Source organism: Anas acuta, chromosome 5 (assembly GCF_963932015.1).
Source record: "Anas acuta chromosome 5, bAnaAcu1.1, whole genome shotgun sequence".
NCBI classification, from domain to species: domain Eukaryota; kingdom Metazoa; phylum Chordata; class Aves; order Anseriformes; family Anatidae; genus Anas; species Anas acuta.
The window spans coordinates 29,984,702-30,000,702 of NC_088983.1; the positions used below are offsets into that span (position 1 = coordinate 29,984,702).

The following is a 16,001-nucleotide window of genomic DNA, read 5'->3' on the forward strand; positions in this document are numbered from 1 at the left end:
ACCGGGAGGCGGGGGAGGGGAGCGGGGGGGCGGGGCCAACCGGGAAAGGGGGCGGGGCTACGGGGAGGGGGGCGGGGTCAACGAGGGGGCGGGGTCACGGCGGGGGCAGGGCGGCGGGGGCACCGGGGGGCACCGGGATGGGGTCACCGGGGGGCACCGGGATGGGGTCACCGGGGGGCACCGGGGTGGTGGCGTCCGGTGGCACCGGGGCGGCGGTGCCCAACTGCATCGGGGTGGTGGCACCCGGTGGCACCGGGAGCGGGGCAGGGGGCGGCGCGGGGGTCACGCTGCCCGGTGGCAGCGGGGCGGTGGGGCCGGTGTCCCCGCGGGTGACGCAGCGGTGGCAGGCGCGGGTGGCCAGCAGCAGGTAGAGGCAGGGGTTGAGGCAGCTGCCCACGTTGAAGGCCAGCGCCACGAAGTAGGCGAGGCTGGCGAAGCGCCGGGGGAACGCGTGGCTCAGCAGCTGGGCCAGCTGGAAGGGCAGGTGGATGGCCAGGTAGCCGCTCAGCGTGGCGGCCACCAGGCGCTGGAAGCGGGCCGGCAGCCCCCCGGCGCCACGCTGCCGCCGCCTGCGCGCCGCCGCCACGGCCAGCGCGGCCCCGTTGCACAGCAGCAGGACGCCCACGGGCAGCAGCAGCCCCTCCAGGACCACCTCCAGCCAGCCCAGCAGCTGCTGCCAGCGGCCCCGCTCCCGCCGGCACACCACCAGCCCTGGCATCACCTCCGAGGCTTGCGCCAAGGCCGTGCCGGGCGCGCTGCAGCAGCCGGCCAGCAGCCATGCGGCCGCGCACAGCCCCGCTGGCCAGCGTGCCGGGCGGCGGCAGCGGTACCAGAGCGGGGCCAGCAGCAGCAGGCAGCGGTCCAGGCTGATGGCGGCCAGCAGGAACAGCCCGCCGTAGTAGGCCAGGTCGAGGAGGAAGCGGTGCAGGCGGCACAGCGGCGTGCCCAGCGGCCAGCGGTGGCCGTGCGCCGCCGTCCAGATCTGCAGGGTGGAGTTGGCAAGGAAGAGGAAGTCGGAGGCGGCCACGCTGAAGATGAAGATGGCGAGGCCGCGGCAGCGCAGCCGCCAGCCCGTCAGCCAGAGGACGAAGGCGTTGGCGGGCAGCCCCAGCACCGCGCACACCAGCTGCAGCTGCCAGACCCACTGCAGGGCGCTCGGGGGCTGCGGGGACGAGGACGGTGACGGGGATGAGGACAGGGACGGGGACGGGGACGTCGTGGCGTTCTCCAGCTCCATCGGCTGAGCTCAGGGGGCGGCGGCTCCCAGGGCACCCTGTCCACGGCACCCGCTGGTGTGTCACCGTCTGCCATGGCAGCATCTGTAATTCTCCCCCCGTCACTGTACCCCCTCCCTTTGGATCCCCCCCATTTTTCCCTATCTCACCGTATCGCCCCCATTGCTCCCCATCCCGTTGCCCCCTGCATGTCACCCCGTCCTCGTGCCCCTCACCTTTGTGCCCCCCAGGTGCCCACCACCCTCACCTCCCCTGCCTGGGTCCTCCACCCACTGTCCCTCGGGCACCAGACAAGCCCCCCCAGGCCAGTAAATAGTGTAGGACCTACCGTAACTGCAGCGCGAGCACAGGTTCAAGCAGTGGATGTTGAGGGTCTCCTGGGCTGCAGGGTGCCCTATATGTAGGTCTGGCTGGGATGGGCAGTGATCAAGGAGCTCCGCCCACCCTATCTGCTCCCCCCCCCGGCAATGACCCCCCCCAAAAACCTCAGTTTCCCCCTGTGAGGGACAGGGAGCTGCTGCCAGACAGGACGGAAGCGGCCGCAGTATCGCTGCTGAGGATGGTTTCCCAATGGCCCCCCTGGGGTCACCCGGTCCCCATGGGCTGGTTCCAGCAGGAGCCCCCCACCCCACAGCCACCCGGTGCCAGGCAGGGGGCTTGGGGCACGTGGAAGCCCCAGGGTGGGGTTGGGTGGCCACGCTGGCTGTTGCGTGCCAGGGCCGGTGGCACGGCATCCCCGTGATGGCATCTCCCTGCCGGGCGCTGGCTTCCTGCCACCCGCCAGCAGCTGCTGAGTCGGGGCGATGCTATCGGGGGGCCAGGGGGAGCGGGGCCCCACACGCGCCGTGGCACCGCTCCTCGCTGCAGCCTCAGCCAACGGGGGGGATGCCTGGGGGGCTGGAGGGCACAGGGATGTGGGGACGGCGTGGGGATGTCGTGGGGGCTTCGTGGAGATGGGACGTGCGCGTGGACACGTCCCCGTGCTGCAGGTGGGGAGGGGGACCGGCGTGTGCCCGTGCTGCGGGCCGAGGAGGTGTCAGTGTTGGGTTAAGACAAGCACAGGGACGCTGGAGGTGGCCAAGGGACATGGGTACTGGGGACACCACCGCTGTGCTGGGGCCCAGGGTGGTGGCTGGGGGTGCCGTGGCCTCGTGGCCGTGCCCTGGCACGAGGACATGGTGGGACGGCTCGTTTCCTGGCGTCGTAATCGCCGCTAATTGGCTTTGCCCTCCCCGGGGCGGGGGGTGTGGGGCAGGTAAGAGGATTTCCCTGCCTCCTTCTTAAGGGCCGGCCGCCCCCCAGCCCTGCTTCCCGCCGCCTGCCTCCACTCCAGCCCCCGGCCCCATGCCACGCACGCGGGGGGACAAGGGGGCCCCCAAAGACGCCGAGGCCCCGGGCAAGGGGAAGGGGGAGCAGGGGGCCGAGAGCTCCCCGAAGCCCCCCGAGGAGAGCGGCTCCCCCGGCAGCGGCAGCCCCGGGGCTGAGTCCCGGCACGGCGGGCACGGGAGGAAGAACAGCAAGAAGGGGGCCGGGGACCCGCACGCCGCCGCCACCAAGGCTTACTCGCCCTTCCTCAACACTGTCTTTGGCAAGGTGCGGGCAGGGGCCAGGGGGCCGTGGGTGGAGGGGCAGGGGGGAGGTTTGGGGATGCTGGGGATGGGCCACGGGGCAGGCCTGGGGGCTCTTTCTCCTCCCTCCCTATATGGAGCCCAATGGGGGCACCGTGGGGTGGGGGTCCTGGGGAGGGTGAGCAGCAGGGCTGGGCACCGTGGGGCTCAGGGACCCGCAGCCATGGTGCTACCCCAGGGACAGCCCGGAGCAGGGCAGCCCCCGGCCTCTGAGAACCCCGTTAGGGGCTGGGGCTGAGGGTCCTGGGTGGGTGTAGGGGAAGGGGACAGCAGGGGCACCTGGGGAGGGGGGCAGGCAGGGCTTTGCCTCCAATCCGTCTAATCCCTCCTGCGGGAGTTAATTTTGGCCCGTGCTTAACGAAGGTGACACCGCGGTTTGCTGGGAGGGGCGGGGGCTGAGCTGGGTCTGATGCTGCTTCTCTCCCCCACACACCCCCCTGCACCCCACACCCCGGTCCAGGAGCGGGAGCTGTCGCCGGAGGAGCTGGACGGTGAGTGCTGGGGTTGGGATATGTGGGGGACACCGGCACCGTCTGCCATGGGATGTGCCACCGTGGGGTGTGGTGCCACGGCTTCCACACCTGACGGGTCCCTGTGCCCGTGCGTGCCTGCGGGGGCAGAGCTGCTGGATGCCTTCAAGGAGTTTGACACCGACCAGGACGGCTTCATCAGCTACAAGGACCTGGGCGCCTGCATGCGCACGCTGGGGTACATGCCCACCGAGATGGAGCTGATCGAGATCTCGCAGCACATCAAGATGAGGAGTGAGCGCGGGGCCGGGGCAGCGGGACGCGGAGGTGCGCGCGGAGACGGCGCTGGGGCGCTGAGGCTGTCCCCGTCCCTGGCGCAGTGGGCGGCCGCGTGGACTTCGAGGACTTTGTGCAGATGATGGGGCCGAAGCTGCGGGAGGAGACGGCGCACATGGTGGGCGTCAGGGAGCTGAAGATCGCCTTCCGCGAGGTATGGCCACGGGGACACCATGGGCACGGGGACACCATGGGCACGGGGACACCATGGGCACGGGGACACCGCGGGCATCGATGGCCCCGGCACGCAGGGGACAATGACCACGGGCACAGCAGGGGCTGGTCCCTGCCCAGGGTGTGTGGGGGGCTGTGGGGGGCTGCGGGGAGGGGACCCAACCTGTGGGCGCCGCAGTTCGACATGAACGGGGACGGGGAGATCAGCAGCGCGGAGATGCGCGAGGCCATCGCGGCGCTGCTGGGCGAGCAGCTGAAGGCGCAGGAGGTGGACGAGATCCTGCAGGACGTGGACCTCAACGGGGACGGCCGCGTGGACTTCGATGGTGAGCCCTCCCCCCCCCCCCAAATGTCCCCACAGCCCGGGGGGTGGCGTGGGGTGGCCCTGTGCCCCTCTCGCCTCCTGTCTCACCCCGCAGAGTTCGTCATGATGCTGTCCTCCCGCTGAGGAAGCCTCCGGAGAGGAGGGGACCCGGGGCATCGACCTGCCCCCCCTGGCACCTCCTGCTCCATCCCATCCCGAGTTATTGGGGTTCAGAGCGAGCAGCGGGAGCCGAGCCCACCTCTGGGAGAGGGGCGCCCACCAGGACCCCCTGGCAGCGTGGTGGGGGGGGCTGTGGGCACCCAATAAAGCTCCTTGCTCAGACGGGGAGGATGGCACCGGTCATTGGGATGGGGGGATACGGGGTGGGGATGGAGTGGGGAGGGGTCCTCGCCCCCATGGCACCCGCTCACCGACCCCAGCGCACCCTGAGCTGCCCCAAACCTCACGTGGGGAGCAGCTGGGGGGGAAGCAAGGGATGGGGGGGTCTCAGGAGGGGGGACAGCAACCCCAAAAAGGGACAAGGAGGGGTTGGGGGGCCCTGCATGGAGCCAGCATCATTCAGAGCCGCCCCAGCCCTGGGGGGGTGGCTCAGGGAGCCCCCCAGCAGCGGCTCTGTGGTGTAGCGGTGATCACGTCTGCTTTACACGCAGAAGGACCTGGGTTCGAGCCCCAGCGGAGCCACCCCACAAGGATTTTTTGTGTCTTTTCCCCCTCGGCCCCTTTTGCCAAGGCGGGTGGGACACGGTGTCACCTCTGGGGGGGCGCGGGGAGCCCCCACAATGCACCCCCATCCCCCTGGGGGGGGAAATGAGCAGCCGGCTCTGCTGGGGCTCAAACCCAGCCCTCCTGAGCATGGAGGAGATACGACCACCACTACCCACACGGCACGGGGCCGGCCAGGGGAGCCCCCCCAGACCCCCACCCGCAGGGACCCGGCTGAGAGCCCGGGGGGAGCAGCGGGGGCAGCACCAGGATGGCCGAGTGGTGAAGGCGTTGGACTTAAGATCCAATGGACGTGTGTCCGCGTGGGTTCGAACCCCACTTCTGGTACAGCTGTTTTGTTCCAAGAGGGGACCCCCAATCACCCCAGGAACCCCAAAAAGCCCAAGGGACCCCAAATTGCCCCAAGCAACTGCAGACTGCCCCAGGGAACCCCAAAGCCAAGGAACCCCAAACCGCCCTGGGGACCCAAAATTACCTCTAGGAACCCCAAACTGCCCTAGGGGACCCCAAATTTCCCCCAAGGTGACTCCAACGTGCCCTAAGGACCCTAAATTGCTCCAAGGGCCCCCAAACTGCCCTGCTCCTGGGATCCTTGGGGGGACTCCTGCTCCCAGAGACCCCCTGGAATAGGGGGGGAATGGCTGGAGAATGCAAGCAGCCCCTTGGGGCAGGTGAGGAGGAGGAGGGTGGGAGATGTTGTGTCCCCCCACGACCCCCCCTCCCCCAGGAGCTGCCCGGGTAGCTCAGTCGGTAGAGCATCAGACTTTTAATCTGAGGGCCCAGGGTTCAAGTCCCTGCTCGGGCGATACCTCCCTCTTTTGGGGCTGGGGTCTCTGCACCCTATCCCACCTCTCCCCAGCACTTGCAGCTCCCCCAGGGCACCCCCAGCAGCATGGGGCTGTGGGGTAGGGGCTGTGCAGGGTCCCGGGGATACCCCCCAACCCCAAAAACACAGCAGACGCAGCCAGGCTGGGGCATTCACAGATTTTAATTTAGTTGTTTTCCTGGAGAGGGGGGAAAGAGAGGAGGAAAAAAAAAAAAAAAAAAAAAGGCATCATACACCCCCCACTCTCTCCGCTGCATGGAGTGCCGCTGCTCGCCCCCCCAAGCCCCCAGTGGGGGGGCAGCTCAGCTCCTACAGACCCCCGCGCCGCCCCCCGCGCTGCCCCCAGCACATCTCTGGGCCGCTGTAGTGTGGAGTGTGGGGGGCAGAAGCCGGGCCCCTCGCCCCGAGAGGAAGGCACGGCGAGGGGGGCACACCCCAGGGTACGAGCAAGGAGGGGGGGGGAACCGGGGCCCCCGCTGGGTCTCTACATGGATATAACGTACACCTAGAGAACAGGCTGCGGGCACGGCGGGGGGGGCCCGTGTGGGGTGAGTGAGGCCGGACTCCCGCCCCCAAGAGCACCCAACTGCCTGGGGGCAAAGGGGAGATGAAAAATGAGGGGAGGGGGAGAAGAGACCAAGGCCAGCCTCGGGCTCACCCCGCGGTGCCCACCCCAGGGGGGCCGTGTCCCCATCCATCCCCGGGAGCCGCCCGGGGCGCCGCTGCTCCCGCGCCGGGGGTCCAGGGATGAGCGCACGCATGGGGGGGTGACGGGGGAGCCCCCGGGGCTGGGGGGGGGCCGGGCTGGCTCCCGCTCCCCAGCACCAAGGTCAGTGTGGATGGGCTAAGGCAACCCCGGCGGGTGAGCGCGGCCGGCGCTCGCAGCGGGCGGTGAGACGGACGGACGGACGGACAGACGGCGCTCCCCCCGGGCAGCCCCGCAGGCCTCGGCCCCGCTGCTCCTCCCAGCCCTCAGAAAATGTCCGGGCACTGGGTCCAGTCCTGCTTCTCTTTGCTCTCCCAGTAGCCGCCCCTGTAGACGTGTGCCAGCTCCTGGGTGACCGGGTCCTTCTTGCGCTCGAACCACAGTGGCTTGTAGGGGTCGTAGGGGGTGCCTGGGGGCACGGAGAGGGGGTGAGCACTGTGAGGATGGGGGGCTCGGGGGCTCCCCCCGCCCGCTCCTTACCGTCCTCGGTGGCCCTGGCGGCCTCGGCCTCGCGCCTCTTGCGGGAGAGGCGCTGCTTCTCCTCCAGCCGCTGCTTCTCGGCGTTGGCCTCGTCCCAGCGGCCGTTCTCCATCAGGCGCTGGTCGGGGCGCCGGCGGCTGTCGGTGGGCGCCGTGCCGCTCTCGGGGGCGTTGAGCGTCAGCGCCAGCTCCGAGAAGTAGTACATGTTCTCCGCGTATTTCCTGCGCCCGGAGAGAGGGAGGCTCAGTCCCGCTGCAGGGCTCCGAGCCCCCCGCCCCAGCCCCGCACTCACGGCAGGGGGTTCCTCTTCCACAGCAGCACCCGGCTGTCCTCGGCCTCGTGCGCCCGCTGCCGCGCCTCTGCCCCGTTGTCCCCGCTGCCCGAGGCCACCTTGTAGCAGTCCATCTTCTCGTCCCAGGTGCCCAGCAGGAGGAAATGCACCTTCCCCGTGGGGTCCGTCACCTCCCCGGTGACCTGCCAGGACAGGGGACGCGTCCCACCCGGTGACCCCGGTGCCCCAGGCAGAGCGGTGCCGCATCAGGACGTGCCACGTGCCTGCCCACCCCCTGCCCTACCTTCCTGGCCACATCCCGTGAGAAGTAGCTGTAAGGAACGAACTTGAGGTTGCACTTATCGCCCGTCTTGTGATTGACGATCTCAATTTCACCTGACTGGGGGGAAACAGAGTTGGGTTCAGCCTAGGACTCCTTTCCCCACCGACAGGGGAAACCGAGGCACCTCCAACACCTCCACGTGGGACTGGCACCCACCTGGTCTATCCAGAGCTTGCCCACGATGATGTTGTGCACGGTGGTGGTGACTTTTTTCCACGTGTAGTGGTTGCCAGAAGCATGGAAGACGCAGTGAATGGTGCCTGCGGAGGGAGAGCAGCGCTGCATCAGTCCCCTCGAACCCACCGGTCTCTGTTGGGGGACCGACAGCCCCCAGCCCACCCAGCCGGACGCTCACCCAGAGGCATGATGGAGAGATATTTGCCCCGGAACTTGCTGGTGATCTTGATTTCCTGGCGCAGCGTCCAGCCGTGCTTGGAGTCGGCGTGGTGCGCGGCAGCCGGCGGGTGGTGGCTCACCTGGCGGGGACGGGAGGGTCAGCCCGGCCGCGCCGCCCCAGCGGGTGGCCCGCGGAGCTGGGCCGCGGTACCTGCTCGCAGAGGGAGCGGTAGCCGCTCTCCTCCAGGCGGTCCAGCTCGTACGTCTCCCCCAGGAGCGGGTTGAAGGGCTTGCTGGTGCGGAAGACGGTGGTGGAGTAGGAGGAGACGGTGAAGGCAGCCACGTAGCACAGCTGCTCCAGAGAGCTCTCGCACTTGGCCGCCCGGTCCAGCAGCTCGTGGTACTCCAGGTCCTCGGTCAGGCGCTGCAGCATGGACAGGGGCTCGTTGAAGTTCACCTGGAGGAGAGCGAGAGGTGAGGGGGGGGCGCCCGGGGCGCACGGCAGTCACCCCCCAGATCCCGCCCGCGTCCCCGCTCACTGGCATGGGGATCTTGGACAGCTCCTTCCCGATGCAGTTCTTCATGATGCTCCAGAGGTTGAGGCTGTAGTTGGGCTTGTAGGGGATGCGGGTTCTCTTCTCCTTCTTAGTGTCTTCTACCTGGTGCTTGTACTGCCGGGGGGGGGGGGCAGCAATGTCACAAAGCTGCTGCGACCCCCCTGGCCCATCCTCATCCCGCAGCCACCCCCAGAGCAGCCCCAAAGCGTCCGCCCTACCTGCTCCTCCAGGCTGATATCGCTGCTGGTGCCGCTGATGTTGCTGCCGGTGCGCCTGGGGGGGAGCAGAGCCAGCGTTAGGGTTGGGCTTGCCCCTGCCCCCCCCAGCAGGACCCCCTGGCACTCACTTGTGGCCCATGGTCTCCAGCGCAGCGATGTTCTCCGGGGCATCGAAGAACTCGTTCTCTTCGTCCTCGTCACTCAGGTCTCCTTTCGTAGGGCAGCAGGGATCTGGGCAAGGGGATGGAGATGGGCTGTGTGCCTGGGCTCACCCCGGTGCAGCAGGGGACAGGGGGTGGCAGAGGATCCCTGCTGCTGCTGGGCTTGGTGAGATATGGGAACAAGCACCTGGCTGCAGGGCCCCTTGGCCGTACAGTGGACACCAAACAAACCTACTGCTTATGGACAGCGATGTCAGGCTCGGGGATGGGCTGACAGCACTGCATTATGCAGAACACATTGCTCTGGGCTTCCCCTCCCCTCCTGCCCCACAACGCCTCGCTCCCCCCAGCCAGCCCCGAAACAAGACGCAGACACTTGGGGTACCTTTGGCAGAGCCACCAGACCCGGCAGTGCCGGCGGGCAGCACGGTGGCACCGCGGAAAGCCCTCTCCAGGTGGTTGTGCTGCTTGGCCAGCTGCTCCAGCGTCTCCTCCAGGCGGATGCGCTGGTCCCGCTCGTGCTGCAGCGACTTCTGCCACTTCTTGCTGTGGGTCTGGGCCAGCATCAAAAAGTCCCGGCAGGCCTGCGGGCAGCACCCGGTCAGTGCAGCAGGGGGGAGAGGAGCAGGGCTGTCCCCCCCGTGCCCCCGGCAGCAGACTCACGTTGATCATGGCGTTGGAGGTGATGCGGAAGAGCGTGGCGCGCTCGTTCACCTGCTTGATCTTCTCGGTGCTCTCGGCGGGCAGCCGGAGGGTCTCCAGCTCGCTGAGGGAGCGCTGCAGGGCCGTGCCGTGCTTGGCGATCAGGTCGTTGCAGGTGCTCAGGTCCTCCACCTTGCTCGACAGGGTGCGCAGCGTGCTCTGCAGCTCCGTCTTGTCCGTCTGCGACACGGACTCGTCGCCGGAGTCGTCTGCCGGCGGGACGGGCCGTTAGAGCGGGGCGGGCAGCACCGGTGCCGGGGGTGAGGGGGGGAGCGAGGGCGCCGGTACCTGACTCCTCCAGCATCTTGACGGCCTTGGCCTTGGCCAGCTCCAGCGCCGTGACCCAGCGCTGCCGCTCCACCTCGGAGCTGGCCTTCAGGTGGTAGGTCTGCGCGCCGCCGTTGGAGATGACGAAGTTGCACGAGTCCTCCACCGTGATGTTGGCCGTGGCCAGGTTGATGGTGCCGCGGCACGTGTGCCGCATCTCCGCCTTGGAGCTGCGCGGGGAGCGGCCGGGAGCCGTTAACGGGGCCGGGCCCACAGCCCCGGGGAGGCCCCGCCACGTCACCGGGCGGCGGGGGAGGGGAGGGGCGGGGAGGGGGGGGGACACGGGGCAGCTCCCGGAGCCGGGAGCCGAGATCCGCGATCCGCGGGCGGCTCCGTGCCCCGTGGGCGCGGCGGGGCCGGGCCAAGGTCAGCGGGAGCGGGGCGGGGCGGGGTCCCGGTGCCGGGCCGTACCGGTAGTAGCTGAGCAGCCCGTTGCTGAGCACGAACCAGCGGCGCTGGTAGCCCTTGATGTAGTTGGTCCACTTGAACAGCCAGCCCTCCCGCGCCGAGCCGCCCACACCGGACCCGCCGCCGCCGCCGCTCCCCGCCGCCGCCGCCGCCGCCGCTCCCGGGGCCGCGCCGCTCCCCGAGCCGCCGCCTCCGCCGCCGCCGCCCGCCGCCGGTGAGGGCAGCGCCGGGGCCGCGCCGGGCGCCGCGGGCAGCGCCATGGGGCCGGGCAGCGCCGCCGCCGCCGCGCCGGGGCCCGCGCCCGCCGCGCGCAGCTCCGCCATGGCCGCCGCCGCCGCCCCGCCGCGCCCCGCCCGCCGCGCCGCCGTCACGCGCCCCGCCCCCCGCCGCTCATTGGCCGCCGCCGCCCGCCCCGCGCTTCTCATTGGCCGAGCTGAGGCTCCGCGCCCGCCCCTCTTCGCGCCGCGCGGGGATTGGCTGCACCGCGCGCACGTCTCCGCCGCGGGCCAATGAGGAGAGGGGAAGGCGGGGGGTGACGTCAGCGCGCGCGCCGATTGGACGCGTCGGCCCCGCCCCGGGACGCGACCCCGAAGCGACCGGGACCGGGACCGGGACCGGGACCGGGACCGGGACCGGGACCGGGACCGGGACCGGGACCGGGACCGGGACCGGGACCGGGACCGGGACCGGGACCGGGACCGGGACCGGGACCGGGACCGGGACCGGGACCGGGACCGGGACCGGGACCGGGACCGGGACCGGGACCGGGACCGGGACCGGGACCGGGACCGGGACCGGAGGGCAGCGGCAGTACACAAGGCTCTTTATTTACATCCTTATAAAAATGGAAAGTTACAAACGGTGCCGGGGCGCAACCGGCAGAGCCCCGGCCCCGGCGGCGGGCACCGGGGTGGGGGGGGCGCGGCCGCGGGGCCCCGGCTGTGCAAATGCTCGGCGTGCCGGTACGAGCCCCGCGCGCGCACCGGGGGGAGGAGGGGGTGGCGGGGAAGACGAGGCGAGTGTGCAAAGAGGCGCGGGGGCGGCTCCCGGGGCCGGGCTCCCCAGCCGCACCGGGGGCAGGGGGGAGCCGCCCGGCCGCCCCGGTGCCGAGGAGCCGCGGGGAGCCACGGGGAGCCCCGGTGCCGGTGCCCCCCCAGGGGTGCCGCCGGTCAGCTCACTGCAGCTTTGTCTCCAGCAGGTTGAGCTTCTGCTGGTCGACGTAGCGAGAGAAGAGGGAGAGCAGGTTGGAGGGGGGGGACACCGGCTTGGCCAGGGCGGCCGCCGGGATCCGCAGCAGCTCCCGGCTCGCCAGCAGCATCAGCTCCGTCCTGCGGGGACACGGGGACACGGCTGAGCGCACGGGGAGGGCACGGCCCGGCCTCGGCACCGGGGAGCCCCCCCATTCCCCCCCCCGGTGCTCACCACTGGTTGTCCTGCATCAGCTCCGTGCTGGTGTCCGAGCTCTGCAGCTCCTCCCCGCGGCTCAGCACCAGGTAGAGCAGGGACAGGCCGAACTGCGGGGAGAGCAGCGGGCGTCAGGGGGGCCCTGAGGGGTTTTTTTTTGGGGGGGGGGGGGCTGCACAGCGCAGGGCAGCCCCAGGGGGGCAGGGAGCCGCACCTTGTTTTGCAGCACAGCAGCGAGGTGCAGGTTGGTGGGCGCGGGCGCGGTGGCGCTCTGAGGTAGGTTGGTGAGCTGCTGCACAAGGCTGGTGACCGTCCCCAGCGGGAGGTGGTACAGGACGTGCGAGAAGGGCCTCAGCAGGCAGGGCAGCACCTGCGGGGAGCGGCGGAGAGGTCAGAGGCCCCTCCAGCCCCGCATCCTCCCCCTGCGTGCTGACAGCCTCCCCCCGTATCCCCAAACTACACAGGCTTTAATTCAGGCTCGTAGTTTCCCTTTTTAAGCCTCCCGCCCCGGCACAGCCACCTCGTCCTGAGCGTCCTTCTTGATGAGGAAGGGCAGGTTCCTGGCCGTCGCCATGAGCACGTCGGCCGCCTGCTCGGGGGACAGGAAGGGGAGGATGCGTGCCACCAGGCGCTTTCCTTTCCGGATGCACATGATCTGCATGAAGTGGTCATCGCTCGGCCTGCCACGCAGGGGAGGAAGGAGCTGACTCAGCGGGGTGCCAGAGCGCTCCCGGGGGGTTCCCAGAGGCGCCCCGACACCACAGGAAATAAAAACAAGGACGGGGAGAGCAGTGACACCCCCGCGTCCATCCCGCCTACGTGATTAGAAGCAGCACCAGCTGCTGCGAGCGCCCACGGGCTGCAGCCTCTCTGTGTGCTCACCTCTCCTGCCCGGCCGCCTTGCCCCTCAGATTGTCGTACATATCGCAGATCTTCTGCTTCCTCTCGCCCATCAGGGCCGGCCGCTCGCCTTCCAGGCTCAGGAGGTAGCGTCGCTCGTAGTCCTCCACGTCCAGGAGGAGGCTGTAGGTCTGCGGGAGAGACGGCGATCGACGGGGGGTAGGGACCGAAGGAAGCAGCCCCACGGGAGGGGCGGGACGCAGGACGCGCTGCTCACCTTCTCGATGGTGACGAGCGTCTGGCGCCGCTTGTCCCGGACCTGCTTCTCCTTCGTCTCCTGCCGGGAGGGACAGGGAACGGGTCAGCGTGCAGCAGCTCCCCCCGCGGGGGGCTTGACCCCGCAAGGAGTGTGCAGGACTCACGTCATCCTCGCCGCGGGAGGTCACCACCGCGTCGATCATCTTCCGCGGGTTGTTCACGCTGGACACCGTCAGCTTCCCGAGCGAGCCCTCGAACTGCACTGCAGGGGCAGGAGGGGCGTGGGGGGGGTCAGCACGCCGCTCGCCCACCCCGCAGAGCCGGGGGGGTCCCGTGAAAGGGGCGCTGACCTGGTTTGTAGGCGTGCTCCAGCTTGGCCACCTGAGGGGTGATGAGTTTGGTGCGCTCCTTCTTGGGGCCGTCCCCGTGGACTTCCTCAGCCGCTGCCAATTTTTCCAGCTTCTGGAAGTAGTTCTGAGGAGGGGGGAGAGAGGAGAGGTTGGGACCCCAAAAACACAGCAGGCAGCACAAAACACTCAGCCCCCATTTTCCACAGGATTAGGATGACTCCTGCGCCCTCCCCGCCGCTCGCCTCGCCCGTACCTGGTAGTAATAATCATCCAGGTAGGGGTCAGTGCTCTGCAGCTGCATCATCTGGATCTTGGACACCCAGTCCTTCTCCCGCTGCAGCATGAGGTTGGCGTAGGGGTCTTTGCGTGCCTGCTCCTGGTGGCTGCCCCGGTGGCCCCCTCGGTCCCCCACCGAGCCGTTGAGGCTGCGGTGCTGGCTGGCAGGAGGCAAGAAGGGCACCCGTGAGCACACAGGAGCTACAGGAAGGGACAGAGAGCGGTGCACAGGCTAGCCCCGGCAGCACGGGGCCCCCCGGAGCAGGGGGGATGCCCTCCCCGCTGCCGGGCAGCCCCTCTCCCCGCACTCCTGCCCACCCCCGCTGCTCACTTTCGGTTCTGCTGCTGCCGCTGGTGCAGGAGCCGGCGGTGCTGGGGGTGCAGGTGGGTCGTGTCCGGCCGGAACATCTGCGGCTGGGGCCTGCGGGGAGCCCAGGGCTCGGGGTGAGCATGGGGCAGGCGCGTGGCCCCGGGGGAAAGGGGCACGGCGCCTACCTCAAGCCCTGCAGGTGGGATGCGGGGCCTGGAGGGGGCTGCGGCTGCGATGGGGGCGGCGGAGCTGGGGCAGCCCCGAAGAAGGCACGAAAGCCGCCGGCTGGAGACATCATCTGCCCCACTCTGCCCTGCAGCAGCTTGGGGTTGACGGAGGGCAGCGGGCTCCCGACGAGGCCTGAGACTCGGGCAAACTGGCTGGGAGACATCCGGCCGGCCTGGCGGGGTGGGGGGAGCGTTAATCAGCCCCAGGGGGGGAAGGAAAGGGCTGGTGGCCTCGGTCAGCACGGGGCTGGCTCCTGGCAGGGCAATACCTGGGCTCCTCCGAGCAGCTGCGCTCTCTGCAGGTGGCTGAGGACGGGAGAGACGCTGTGGGGGAACGGGTGGCCCAGCAGGGAGGAGTTCTGAGGGAAAAGAAGGGAGCGGGGCCACCGGTCACAGCCCTGGCACGGCGAGGCAGCCGGGGTGCTCGGAACGGCGGCGGGGAGGAGCGAGGGGCGTCCCGGTACCGGTACGTTGCAGAGCTGGTTGGGGGACATCCTCTCGCCGTAGGGAGCAGGGTAGCGCTGCTGCATGCTGGCCCGGATGTGCACTGGCTTGGGGCACAGGATCTAGGAGCAGGGAGATGACGCGTTTCGCCTGCTGGCTCCTCACGCAGCAGCCCGCAGCCAGCACCGGGCCTCGGGGAAGTACCTGCTGGTTGAAACTGGGCACGGCCGCCTGCTTGGGAGGGGTGCCGATGGGGACCGCTCGCACCGGGGGGCTGCCGATGACGGGGGAGGACGAGCGGCGGGGCAGCGCCCGCTCAGAGGGGTCCCTCTCTTCCTCCCGAGCCTGCGGGGGTCTCTGGGGCAGGGCGTAGTCCAGCACGGACACCGACGGCATCTCCTGCGAGTGGAAATGGAGGAAAAGCCCCAGAGATAACAGACCTGGGGAGCCTGTCCCAGTGCTTGACCACCCTCTGGGTGCAGACCCTTTCCCTAACCCCCAGCCTGACCCTCCCCTGTCCCAGCTCCATGCCGTTCCCTCGGGTCCTGTCGCTGTCCCCAGAGAGCAGAGCTCAGCGCCTGCCCCTCCGCTCCCCTGTGAGCTGAACAAACCAAGAGACCCCAGCCTCTCCCCAACCCTTCCCTGAGCATCCTCCAGCAGCCGGGAGGGCCTCCCCCCCTCTGTACCTGAGCGAGCAGCGGCCCGCGGATGCGGCGCAGCACGGCGGGGCCGTCCCAGATGCCCGCGTTGAGCGGGGCGGGCTGCGTGCCGGGGGCCCTGGTGTGCACGGCCCGCATGATGGCCGGGTCCTCCAGCTCGCTGTCGATCACCAGCCGCGTCAGCCGCTCCGCCAGCGTGTCCTCGGGCTCGCCCAGCAGCTCGGCGTCCTCGCCGCCGGGCAGGGCTCGCTGCCCCGCGCCCCGCGGCTTCTCCTCCAGCTCCGCCAGCCGCTCGTGGGCCTCCTGCCAGTCGTCGTCTGCGGCGGGGGGGACAGCGGGGAGGCGGTGAGCGGCTGGGGGGGGGGGGTTGGGGACACAGCGGGACGGGGGGCAGGGAGCGGGGGCAGCGCTCACCGACGGCGCCGGCCCCGAAGGTGTCATCGTTGAACTGGTCGATGTCCTCGTCCTCCTCGCCCAGCGCCTGGAAGCCGTCCTCCTCCTCGTCCAGCGGGCACTCGTCCGGGGACTGCGGCGGCGGCGGCACGGCTCAGCGCCACGGCACCGGGACCCGCACCGGGACCGGGACCGGCCCCCAAACCACCCCCGGGCCCACCCCCGGGCCCAAACCCGGCCCCCCCGGGCCCGCCCCGCCCCCCCCCGCTCACCGGGTACCGGAACATGGCGGCGGCGGAGGCGGCGGCGGCGCCCCCCGCCCGCAGGCTCCGCGCGGCCCGCTCCGGCCCCGCCGCGCATGCGCCGCTGCGGGCGCACGCGCATGACGTCACCGCGCGCGGGCGCCGTGAGCGGCCCCCCCCCCCGCCGGGAAGCCTTAAAGGGGCCGCGCCCCCCCCCCCCTCCCCGTCGGGGCTGCTCTTAAAGGGGCCGCCGCCGCTTTGCGCCCCGCTGTCCCGGCGCCCCCCCCGCCGTGCTGCTCTGCGCGGCCGCCTTCTGCCCCCCGCCGCCGCGCCGTGCCCGGGGTGTCCCCGCCTCGCAGCACAGCCCCGGCC

At 70.4% G+C, this 16,001-nt stretch overlaps 4 protein-coding genes, 1 long non-coding RNA gene and 3 other non-coding genes across 8 annotated transcripts; 5 read left to right on the forward strand and 3 right to left on the reverse strand.

Moving 5' to 3' along the window:
- Positions 1-18: 18 nt before the first annotated feature.
- GPR152 (G protein-coupled receptor 152) lies at positions 19-1,695 on the reverse strand. The gene is made up of 2 exons (XM_068683587.1): positions 1,564-1,695; positions 19-1,273 (listed from the first exon to the last, which is right to left on the reverse strand). Exon 2 carries the CDS (start codon positions 1,235-1,237, stop codon positions 95-97), a length of 1,143 nt encoding a protein of 380 aa, XP_068539688.1. The 5' UTR covers positions 1,238-1,273; positions 1,564-1,695; the 3' UTR covers positions 19-94.
- CABP4 (calcium binding protein 4) lies at positions 1,543-4,489 on the forward strand. Its single transcript, XM_068683601.1, has 6 exons — positions 1,543-2,828; positions 3,324-3,354; positions 3,484-3,627; positions 3,714-3,823; positions 4,022-4,169; positions 4,263-4,489. Exons 1-6 carry the CDS (start codon positions 2,580-2,582, stop codon positions 4,289-4,291), a joined length of 711 nt encoding a protein of 236 aa, XP_068539702.1. The 5' UTR covers positions 1,543-2,579; the 3' UTR covers positions 4,292-4,489.
- A 287-nt stretch (positions 4,490-4,776) lies between these two features.
- Positions 4,777-4,849, forward strand: TRNAV-UAC (transfer RNA valine (anticodon UAC)). Its single transcript has one exon. It is a non-coding gene; the product is annotated as a tRNA-Val (tRNA).
- A 286-nt stretch (positions 4,850-5,135) lies between these two features.
- On the forward strand, positions 5,136-5,218 carry TRNAL-UAA (transfer RNA leucine (anticodon UAA)). Its single transcript has one exon. It is a non-coding gene; the product is annotated as a tRNA-Leu (tRNA).
- Positions 5,219-5,623: 405 nt separating this feature from the next.
- TRNAK-UUU (transfer RNA lysine (anticodon UUU)) lies at positions 5,624-5,696 on the forward strand. The gene has a single exon. It is a non-coding gene; the product is annotated as a tRNA-Lys (tRNA).
- A 165-nt stretch (positions 5,697-5,861) lies between these two features.
- On the reverse strand, positions 5,862-10,564 carry OSBP (oxysterol binding protein). Its single transcript, XM_068683604.1, has 14 exons — positions 10,230-10,564; positions 9,780-9,988; positions 9,453-9,700; positions 9,175-9,373; positions 8,757-8,859; positions 8,629-8,683; positions 8,393-8,524; positions 8,065-8,310; positions 7,873-7,993; positions 7,674-7,777; positions 7,479-7,574; positions 7,196-7,377; positions 6,904-7,124; positions 5,862-6,832 (listed from the first exon to the last, which is right to left on the reverse strand). The coding sequence occupies exons 1-14, from the start codon at positions 10,547-10,549 to the stop codon at positions 6,690-6,692; spliced, it is 2,379 nt and encodes a 792-aa protein (XP_068539705.1). The 5' UTR covers positions 10,550-10,564; the 3' UTR covers positions 5,862-6,689.
- Positions 10,565-11,032: 468 nt separating this feature from the next.
- Positions 11,033-15,813, reverse strand: PATL1 (PAT1 homolog 1, processing body mRNA decay factor). Its single transcript, XM_068683603.1, has 17 exons — positions 15,660-15,813; positions 15,409-15,520; positions 15,022-15,311; positions 14,540-14,734; positions 14,356-14,457; positions 14,161-14,250; positions 13,850-14,064; positions 13,686-13,775; positions 13,332-13,515; positions 13,079-13,202; positions 12,893-12,990; positions 12,748-12,807; positions 12,513-12,661; positions 12,151-12,310; positions 11,845-12,000; positions 11,649-11,740; positions 11,033-11,554 (listed from the first exon to the last, which is right to left on the reverse strand). Exons 1-17 carry the CDS (start codon positions 15,672-15,674, stop codon positions 11,401-11,403), a joined length of 2,286 nt encoding a protein of 761 aa, XP_068539704.1. The 5' UTR covers positions 15,675-15,813; the 3' UTR covers positions 11,033-11,400.
- LOC137857303 (uncharacterized) lies at positions 11,548-12,389 on the forward strand. Its single transcript, XR_011097045.1, has 2 exons — positions 11,548-11,719; positions 12,095-12,389. It is a non-coding gene; the product is annotated as an uncharacterized lncRNA (long non-coding RNA).
- Positions 15,814-16,001: the final 188 nt, after the last annotated feature.

Coding starts and splice junctions, on each gene's coding strand:
- GPR152 (XM_068683587.1), bottom strand. CDS start 1,237: ATGGAGCTGGAGAACGCCACGACGTCCCCGTCCCCGTCCCTGTCCTCA.
- CABP4 (XM_068683601.1), top strand. CDS start 2,580: ATGCCACGCACGCGGGGGGACAAGGGGGCCCCCAAAGACGCCGAGGCC. Junction 3,355..3,483: donor GTCGCCGGAGGAGCTGGACG/GTGAGTGCTGGG, acceptor CTGCGGGGGCAG/AGCTGCTGGATGCCTTCAAG. Junction 3,824..4,021: donor TGAAGATCGCCTTCCGCGAG/GTATGGCCACGG, acceptor TGGGCGCCGCAG/TTCGACATGAACGGGGACGG.
- PATL1 (XM_068683603.1), bottom strand. Junction 14,251..14,355: donor ACCAGCTCTGCAACGTACCG/GTACCGGGACGC, acceptor CTTTTCCCTCAG/AACTCCTCCCTGCTGGGCCA. Junction 13,516..13,685: donor CGGCAGCAGCAGAACCGAAA/GTGAGCAGCGGG, acceptor GCCTCCTGCCAG/CCAGCACCGCAGCCTCAACG.
- OSBP (XM_068683604.1), bottom strand. CDS start 10,549: ATGGCGGAGCTGCGCGCGGCGGGCGCGGGCCCCGGCGCGGCGGCGGCG. Junction 9,989..10,229: donor GGGCTGCTCAGCTACTACCG/GTACGGCCCGGC, acceptor CTCCCCGCGCAG/CTCCAAGGCGGAGATGCGGC. Junction 7,778..7,872: donor TCTCTCCATCATGCCTCTGG/GTGAGCGTCCGG, acceptor CTCCCTCCGCAG/GCACCATTCACTGCGTCTTC.